This window comes from Mesitornis unicolor, unplaced genomic scaffold (genome assembly GCF_000695765.1).
Source record: "Mesitornis unicolor isolate BGI_N332 unplaced genomic scaffold, ASM69576v1 scaffold13096, whole genome shotgun sequence".
Classification (NCBI taxonomy): domain Eukaryota; kingdom Metazoa; phylum Chordata; class Aves; order Mesitornithiformes; family Mesitornithidae; genus Mesitornis; species Mesitornis unicolor.
The window spans coordinates 1-9,275 of record NW_010193038.1 but is presented as its reverse complement, the minus strand read 5'-3'; the positions used below and the strand labels follow the sequence as shown (position 1 = coordinate 9,275).

At 57.2% G+C, this 9,275-nt stretch overlaps 1 protein-coding gene across 1 annotated transcript in view; it reads right to left on the bottom strand.

The window, feature by feature from the left end:
- Positions 1-1,346, bottom strand: part of IL11RA (interleukin 11 receptor, alpha) — a 5,272-nt gene extending 3,926 nt beyond the window's left edge. Inside the window, exons 1-4 of the mRNA XM_010187329.1 lie at positions 1,247-1,346; positions 825-885; positions 550-716; positions 246-360 (exon numbers count right to left, since the gene is read on the bottom strand). Of these exons, the coding sequence (XP_010185631.1) occupies positions 246-360; positions 550-716; positions 825-885; positions 1,247-1,346 (443 nt within the window). The remainder of the gene's footprint in view (positions 1-245; positions 361-549; positions 717-824; positions 886-1,246) is intronic.
- Positions 1,347-9,275: the final 7,929 nt, after the last annotated feature.

Below are 9,275 nucleotides of genomic sequence, written 5' to 3'. Positions count from 1 at the left end.
GGGGGGGGGCCCTGCCTGTGCTGGTCCCCCAGTGCTGCTGGGGGGACGCCCCTGGAGCAAGCAAATGCACAGTGCTCTGCTCACCCCAAAACATCACCTGCTGGGGCTTGCATCATGGTTCTTGGGGCAGGAGGTAAACCTAGGGTGTGGGTGGGATGGCCAGCAGGATTTGGTGGTTCCCCTTGGCCAGGACTCAGGGCTCACCCTGTAAAACTTCGAGCCCATGACCCACAAGGATACATCACCTGTAGGTGGTGATGTATCTGGTGGGAAGGAAGGTCTCCACACTGGAGGTCCAGGAGCAGGAGAAATTCTCATAGTCAGATGCTCTGCAGGACACAAAGGGGACTCCTGGAAGGTCTGGGGTCCAGAGGAAAGTGATGGTCAGTGAGGGGTCCCCTGTCCTGCAGCCCTGCTGGCATGCAGGGACCCCTGTGTCACCACAAAGTCCCCTCTCGGCAAGCCCCTGCCAGGGGTGCAGGCATCACTGACCCGTCCCAGTGGTGCCACACACACGCCCATACTCCAGCCCATGGACATGCTACTCACGCCCCAGCTGCAGAGACATGGTGTGCAGCAGGCTACCATCCTCGCCATGGCAGCTGTAGGTACCCGCGGTGGCCAAGCTGGTGTGCGGCAGCACCAGGGCTCCATCACAGATGGCTGAGCCCTCTGGCAGTGCTGCAGCTCCTGCCCGTCTCCATTGCACCGGTGAGCTGGGGACGAGAGATCGGACAGGCAGCGTCAAAGGACAGGTCAACCCAGGCCCACCCTGTAAACCATCCCATTGGAAAAATTCCCTGGTGTGCAAGGAAAACACCTACCCGTCACGGGCACCGGTGCATGACAAGGTCACGTCTGTCCCCACCTGTCCGTACTGCACACCTGGAGGGACACACACATCCCCAGATGGGTGTTAGCACCCTGTGCCAACCCATGCCAAGGCTGGGTGTCAAGGTGGGCAGCTTTGGGCTGTACGCCACTGGGGAGCTGGGAGATGGTTGTGGGGGATCTTGTTTCATGCAGGTACCACCAGGGGGAATGGGAAGGACTGGTCCCAGTTGGGGCTGGGCAATGGGCAGCTGCAGGGAGATGCTGGCCAGGAAACATCCATCTCTGTGGGATTGCATTTTGTATACGCTCTGACTCTGGTAGGTCTGTGCTTGCCTGGGGAAAATGGGATGCCCCCAGGTTCCTCATGCCTGGGACAGGGGGGCCTGCATGGAGGGCTTGGCGGGGGGCTCACCTTCCTCTTCCCAGCCCTCAGAGACGGCGAGGGAGGCTGATGCCAGGGCTGCCGTGAGGAGCACCATCACCCTGCCCAGACCTGGAATGGGACTGCGCATCTGGAAGAGGCAGAGTAGGAAGGGAGAGGGTGTCATCCCCTGCAATAGGGCAGCTAGCAGGGTCCACAGCCCACAGCATCCTTACAGGACCATGGACCCCACATCTCCCTCTTAACCCACCCCATCCTGTTGGGGACAGCATGGGACTGTACCATCAGGACCCCAGCTGGGACATCTGACAGAGTCTGCATCACAGTCACAGTTGGTCCCTGGCTGCCAAGAAGTCTCCATGTCTGGTGGTGGGATGCAAAGGGCAAACAATGACCAGGAGCTCAGGGCTGTGTGGGCTGGTGTGATTAAGGGCTCTTTGCCATTGCAGTCCTGTGTCAGGAGCCCTGGCTGGCTCCCAGAGCCAGGGTGGGCCAGAGACCTGAGCTGGAGCAGCTGGAGCAGCTGGAGCAGCAGGAGTGGGAAGGGACCAAGGAGAATTTCTGGCCTTTATTTACATGTCAGGAGACAGCAGTTAGATTTGAGCAGGCTCACACAGCCAGGGAAAGCAGGTCTGTGAGAGCCCAGACCACAACAAGAGTGGGGCTGGCTGGGGATCCCATGCTACTGCCCATCTCTGCACCTGCTGCAGGGGTGGTCAATGCAGGTCTGTGCCCTTAGGGGCCATATGGGGTCTCAGGACCCTGGGAGAATGGCCCTGAAATCCCTTCCTCACACTCAGAGATCACCAGTGGGTCTGAGGTGAGAAGTGCAGGGGATGCTGAGTCAGGGATGTGCACACAATTCTCATTGGGTCAACCCCAGCCACAGACCACAGCACAGCCAGCATCACCGAGTCCATCCCAGTCAGCATCACCTCAGGGCATCCATCCTGGCCAGCATCGCTCACCTACATCAGCAGCATCACACTGTCCCTGTCAGCCAGCCCGGCCTGTCCCCAGCAGGAACAGTTGAAGCGTTTCTCCCGAGAAGACCTCCTGTCCACCCCTCATGATCAGGCAGTCCTGTTTATTTACACCCATACTGTCAGGTTCTGCTCCTGGCTGTGGGCACAGGAAGCAGTGAGCTCCCTGCCAGCCTCAAGCACAGGCTTGTGGGTATAAATCCCTGTCCTCCTGAACCCAGGTTAAACAGCCAAGGGGCTCCAGGGAGGGATGCTCCAGCCCTGCAAAGGCACCTGAAAGCAGCTTCTGGTTCCCCTCTTGTTGGCAGGTGCCCATGGCCACAGACAACATTGCGTGGTGAAGGAAATGAGAGCTACAAGGCAATGTGCTGCAGCCCAGCAAGTGCAGGGGAAAAGGCAAGTGGCACCCTGCATCAACCCTGTGCTGAACACACCAGGCAGCCTCTATTGCAAGCCCCAAACGTAAATAATTTCATGAGACTGTCATAAGCTTTTCCTACCAAACTCTCCATAGAAATGTTGCCAAGAAACATCAGTTAAAAAGTCTCTGCCAAAACTATGCTGGTAACTAACTGGGAACATTTGGCCTGAAAGTAAAATACTTTGGTGATGGAAAAAAAAAAGAAGACTTAAAATACACTTAAAAGCAGCAACCAAAAATAACTTCCAACACCACGTGGGCCAGAGTTAAGGGGATGGTGCTGAGGGGGGGGGGTGGTGTCAGGGAGAAGGGAGAGTGTATTAATGTGGAGAGAGAGAAATAGTTTTAAAATAAAATCATCTCATCTCCTGACCGCCCTGGGTTTTCCTGCAAATGCTGCGGAGGGTGAAGGCACAGCTGCTGCACGCATTGCCCATTGCTCTGTAGCAGGGGGATATTCTACGGGTGCTGGCTCACTTCTGACACGAGTTTGCTAGGTCTTAGGGCCACTGACTGGTTGAAGGTCAGTCTGGAAAAATGACCCTGCAGCTGCAATGCTGAAAGGCGTCCCTGCCTGCATGGGCAAGGGAAGAGCCGGGGCATGGCACGATTTGCATCCAGCTGCTGCTAACATCCCCAGGGAACGCTGTAAGCCCCAACCAGCCAGCCTGGCTGCTGGTGGCACTGCCAGCAGACCTAGAGGCACCCCAGACCCCTATGTGGTGCAGAGGGCATCCCTGCAGACCCCATTCCCAGCTGCATCCTAACCCCTGGTCACCATGGCGATCCTTCAGTGGTCCCCCACTGCTCACCCCGAGGGCCATTCCATCCTCCCACCCTTCAGCACCCTTCGTCCGAGTCTCCCCAGTGCTCCCTATCCCCACCCCAGCACCTCATGAGCTTCTCTGCCTTGGACGTTATCTTTTGGGCAGCTGCTGCTGGGGAAGGCAGCACCAAGCCCACCCCTGATACACACATTGGCTTAGTGGATGACCTGCCTGAGCATTGCCAAAACCTAACCACGACTGAGCATCACTGCAGAGAGAAGAAACAGGGCAAGCCCTTCCTCACCTTCCCAAAGGCCACAAACAAAAGAGGAAGGAGCTGCAGAGCAGGGGAAGACGGGGAGCCCTCTCCTGCCCCTCATGTAGTGTCGTGGCAGGGGGCCAGGTGCTCTGGGCTGGGCAGTGCTGCAGCACAGCCTGACCAGAAAGGATGCCCTCCCTTTCTGCTACCAAACTCACTCACCAAGAGGAAAACAAGCATGAAAATTAATGTTACCAGGCCATCTTCCTTGTTGCCTTTGCACCCTCCTGGACAGGCACACAGGCAGCGAAAGCATCCCTCGATGCTTGTACCAGCGGTGACACGTCCTGGGGACAGGGAATCCCAGAACAGTGGTCCTGGAGCTGAGCTGGGGCAGAGGGAACAATTGGAGCTTTTCTTCCTCCTCGCATGCTAATTCTGGCCCGAGAGGTGTCTGCCACCTGCCTGGGTGACCTCCTGCGACCATGGCCAGGGCAGAGGGACCCAGTCTGGGGCTGTGGCTTGGCCCGGGCAAGGAGGGCTGCACTGTTGGGTTCTGCTCCCTTGGCATGAGATGTTCTTGTCACCAGCATGACCAGGGTGATCAGGCTGTGTGTGGCACCAGCTGATGTGAGCCAGAAACGCAAAGTGCCACTCTCCATCCTGCACTGACCCTGTTTTTGGGGACCTGCAGGGGGAAACCCTGCTGTGAGCCCCTTTCTGCATTCAAACTGAAACACTGCGAGCCAGAACGTTCCCCCAAAATCACAGCCATGTGCACCGGTACTGATGCCCACATGGGCTGTGACAGTCCCCCCAGCACAGCCGCTCTGTGCCATGCCTCGCTGTGGCCTGGCAAAGCCCAATGTAGATTCCTGAGGAGGCCAACTTTCCATTGCGCTTGGTGCTTTGAAAGACGGCGGGTTTTGAGTTTGGGTTTTGGTTTTCTTTTTTTTGCTTTGCTTCATTTGAAGTTGCTCTTCAAAGAGAATGAGCTGCATGCAGAGCCGGGGGTGGCAGGGGGGTGACACAAGTAGGCGATGCCATGCTGCAGGGCTGGAGATGGCAGCAGGGAGACATGGCATGCTCCTCTCCCAGCTCAGAAAGCTGAGGTGCCTCCTAACCTCTCCCCAGGGTGGTCCAGGGCAGCATTGCAGCACTAGTGATGTGGCAAATAAAACAACCCAAGAGCACCCATGCTGGATGCTACCGGAGTCACCCACTTGCAAAAGGCCACTCTGCAATGGGCAATGCCTGACACCTCCAGGGCCTCCAGGGCCATGGATGGTCCCCAAGACACTGGCAGCACCTGGGGGCAACACCTTGCCCACCTTGGGCACTGTAGGGGTGATGCTTCCTGAGGCCAAGGGCTGAGCCTCACTCACCATCCCCAGCCACTATGGTGCTTTGGGGACCTCAAAAATGGCTGCTTTCCTATGCACCATTTTGGTGGGGTGCTGAGAACCCATGAGGCCCCATGCCTGCACATGCACAACTGCAGCCAGCCCAACCCCAGCGCACTGGAATTACCCCAGTTAAAGCAGTAAAACTGGCTGCAGCCTTTCCCCATGCAGCCCAATAAGTCCTGCACAGTCTGAACATGGGGCTAAACCTAGTACAGTCCCAGTATGGGGGAGCCCAAACATGGGATTATAGCCCATGCAGCTCAGGAACAGGATTAAATCCCACTCAGTCCAGGAGTGGGATTAAACCAAATTAGCCCAGAAGTGGGATTAAACCAAATTTATCCAGGAGCAGGATTAAATCCAGTGCAGTCCAAATGCACGGCTAAATCCAGCTCAGCCCAGGAGTTGGGTTAACCCCAGCTCAGCCCAAACATGGGCTTATGCAGTCCAAATATGGGGGTTAAACTCTGCACAGGAGTGAGTGAACTCTAGCTCAGCCCAAATGCAGGGTTAAACTCCAGCTCAGCCCAAACACAGGATTAACCCCAGCGCAGTCCAAATGTGGGGCTAAACCCAATGCAGCCCAGAAGTGAGGTAAGCGCCAGTTCAGCCCAAATGTGGGGTTAATGCCAGCACAGTCCAAGTGTGGGGCTAAACCCACTGCAGCCCAGAAGGGAGGTTAACCCCAGCTCAGCCCAAATGTGAGGTTAACCCCAGCACAGCCCAGGGACCCAGTCCATCTCCACTGCCAGGTACCATGCACATCTCCACCCAACCCAGACCACCTTCCCCACCACATGCTGCAGTGATGCCTGGCTGATCACAGTCCCACTGGTGACCAAAGCCAAATCCAACCCCTTCCCCTTCCCCCCTCATATGCTGAGGGTCACCTCTCTCCTCCGTGGGGCCAACAGCTGCTAGCAGGACCCAGTGCTGGGGGACCAGGGGGCCACCACACACCTCAACATGCTGGCGGCTTTGTGGAGGTCAGGATCTGCTCTTACTCCAGCCGGGAAACTCCCGCCCCAACGCCCCGATTTCCGCCCTCCCCTGCTCCATCCCGCGGGAAGGAGAAGTCTCTGGCTCCCGGTTGTAACCGGAGGCATTGGCAAGGGCCAAAACAGCGAGGGCTCTGTTAGCAGCCAGCAGCCCTGACGGCAAGCCAGCTGGCAGTGGTGCATTCAGAGGGGGGAGAGAAGGGGTCCCCCCTCCCCTCTGTCCCCATCCTCACACTCACCCCCCAAAGCCACGCGCCAGAGAAATTCCTAAAAATAATCTCCCAGTTGTAAAGCTATAGCGCTGGTGGGTTTCTTTACAGCTGGGAGATTAATTTTAGGATGGTGGGATGGAGTCGTGAGGGTCTGCATGCCCACTGTCCTCTGCACAGGGTCATGGGATGGGGACTGGCACGATGCCGGATCCAGGGACACGGGTGGGACCTGCTGGCAGGGAGCTGGGCCACCCTGTGATTAGAGCAGGGCGGGAAAGGCTTTTCTCGTCCCAGGAATGCTTTAGGATTTGGGATATTTTTCTGCTCCCGGGCTCAACCCAGCCCAGCAGAGGTTTTGGTGAACCCGCAGCTGCCAGCACGATGGAGCAGCTGGGTACCAGCCTGCACCCCAGCATTTCACTCCCTCCAGCAGCATTTGCACCCAGCAGAACAAATGCTCCCCATAAGCTGTCCCTAGAGCTGACAGAAAAACATGCATTCATATATGTAGGGCACACATACGTACATATATGTGAGTGTCTCATGCAAGCCCAGCTCCTCCTGATGCTCCTGTTGAACTCCAGCCTGGAGCTGGGACCCCCAGGCAGGAGAGGGGCCCCACAGCATCCCCCTGCCCGCTGCTTCCCCCATCCCTCCACACGCTCCAGTGCCTGGGAGCCATCAGGCTCAGCTCCATCCCCGAGGCACGAAGGCGCCCGGGTCAGCCAAAACGCTGCAGCGTGGCAGGGCCAAAATAAACAGCTCACCGTGCTGCGGCACGAACGCTCCCCCAGCTAGCAATTTGCTGTTGTTCCTTTTGCAAAATAAAATCCCTTTTGGGCCGGAGAGGGATTTCAGGTGTCATTAAGGGCCACCTGGGCAGCCAAATAAAGCCACCAGCACAGGGTGGCCCATTAACCCTTTGCACTCCACGGGCAATGCCCCTACATGGCGGTAGGGATAGCAGCTGGAGACCTCTGGTAATGCACGATGTGGGGATGCCGGTGCCAGCCTCTGGCACCCAATGGGATAACCATGGCTTGTCTTCTCCAAGGTTGAAGCCTGCTTTGCTAAGGGGAGGCATCCCAGAGGACGCAGCAGGGTGTGCAGCACATGGCAGAGATGGAGGCTGGAGAAACACCTTACTACAGTGACATCTGTGTCCTCCACCTCCTGCCAGGTCAATGGGATGGCAGCCTTCAAGTCAAAAAACAGAGGTGCAGAAGCAGCAAGAAGTGGAGAAAAGCTGAGGCAGAAGCCCACTGCCAGGGGTGCAGCACAAGGCAAGGGGATGGGGGCCGAGCCCTGCCTAAGTTAAGAAGGTTGGAAAAACACCGTCTGGCTCATTTTCTGCTGGGGGAAAAAAAACCTAGCCAAGTTCTCCCAAAAGATTAAGTGCAATCGTATCTGAGCTGGGGGAGGCAGGGCAACGTGGTGAGTGTGCTGACACATCTCCTTCTACGATGCTGGAGAGACGCCCCGGCCCGCTTGGGGCCAGCTCTGTTTTCAGGCTCCTATTGTCTCTTTTTTCCCTTCTTGGTCTTTTTTTTTTCCAACCCCCTCCAATGTTGTATTTCAGAGTAAACAAAAGCAAGCAGCCTCTCACTCCAAACATTTCAGCCATCCCAAACTTTCTCTGGAGGGGGGCTGCCCGTGGAATTTTCCTTGTCCAAAAGAATTTCGAAATGTTCCCATTGCAGCCTGCTCTGACTGGAGGCCAAGGCAGCTCCGAAATCCTTCACGAAAACTTGAGCTGCCCTCAGCACAGCCCTGGATCCTGCCAGAGGCACCAAGGACGAGCAGTTGCCATGCCCCAAAATCCCCCCATGCACAGGTAAACCTGGACAGAAGCAGGAGGCACATCCCAGGCTGTACAAGCCCCCAGTCCAGCCCCTCACCTGAAGGGAGCCAGCAGGTCCTGGTGAGACTGGATCCTGCCTTTCATATTTTTTATATATGAAACTGTTGCTACCGCTATTATTGCCCTGAGATGGTAATGCTGACTCAAAGGGCTTGGGTACACCAGAGTGCTGAGGAGGTGCATCCCAAAGCACCCGATATTTCCCTTTGCAGCAGTGATGCCTGGTCCATGCTGTCTGCTTAACGTCTGGGCAGACGGAGCAGCAGACAATGGTGCATTCCTGGGCATAGAGCAGGGGCGCAGTGCTGTCCCCTGCACACCTCTGGGAGATGGCGTGTGGAGGGGAGGAGGAGATGTCCTCCAGGATGAGCCATGGTGATGGGTGCTACCCATCATGGTGCTGCTCCTCCCTGGCCCACATCACACAGTCAGGGTGTGCAACCCAGTCCCAGAAGAGGTGGGACTCCAATGTGGGCATCAGAGATTCTCAAAAGCTCCCTCAGCTCCAGTGACGCACAGATGTGACAAGGGAACTGCCAGACCCTGGTGTGGGGGTGCCAGCCCTGCTCAGTCCACTGGCAATGGGGCTTCAGGGTGGCCCCTGACACAACCCGGGGGATAAAAGCTCAGCCGAAAAGCCAGCAGTCACGGGAAGAAGCACCCGAAGTTGAGCCCAGCATGGATTTGGCTGTCAACACAAGCTATTGTGGTGGCCTGGCATGCTGATGTCCCCTACTCGCTTTCCTGAAAGGTACCCAGATGGGTGTCACTTGGTAGGTGGTACCACAGCCCAACATCCAGACACACTGCAGAGCCCCTGCATCCTCCCTCCCCAGGCACATGCAGATTTTGGAGTCTGCGAGCCCTTGATGCACCCATGCCACCACCCCAGTAGGGCAAAACCTTGCTGGTACCCACTGCATCCCCCGCCTCCTGCCCCCCAGCATCCTGCCCTGGTGGGCATAGAGCCCCGTGCCATCACAGCAGCACTGGTGGGGGGGAGATACCTCAGCTCCACGCCGGATGGTGGTCTTGCTGTGGGATGGGGCTCTGCTGGGTGACCCCGCTGCCTCTGCACCATCTCCCTGCGCCGCCTTGCTGGGCTCTCCTCCACGGAGGCTGCTCAGTGGCTTGGCGTGGGAGCGGTCCTAC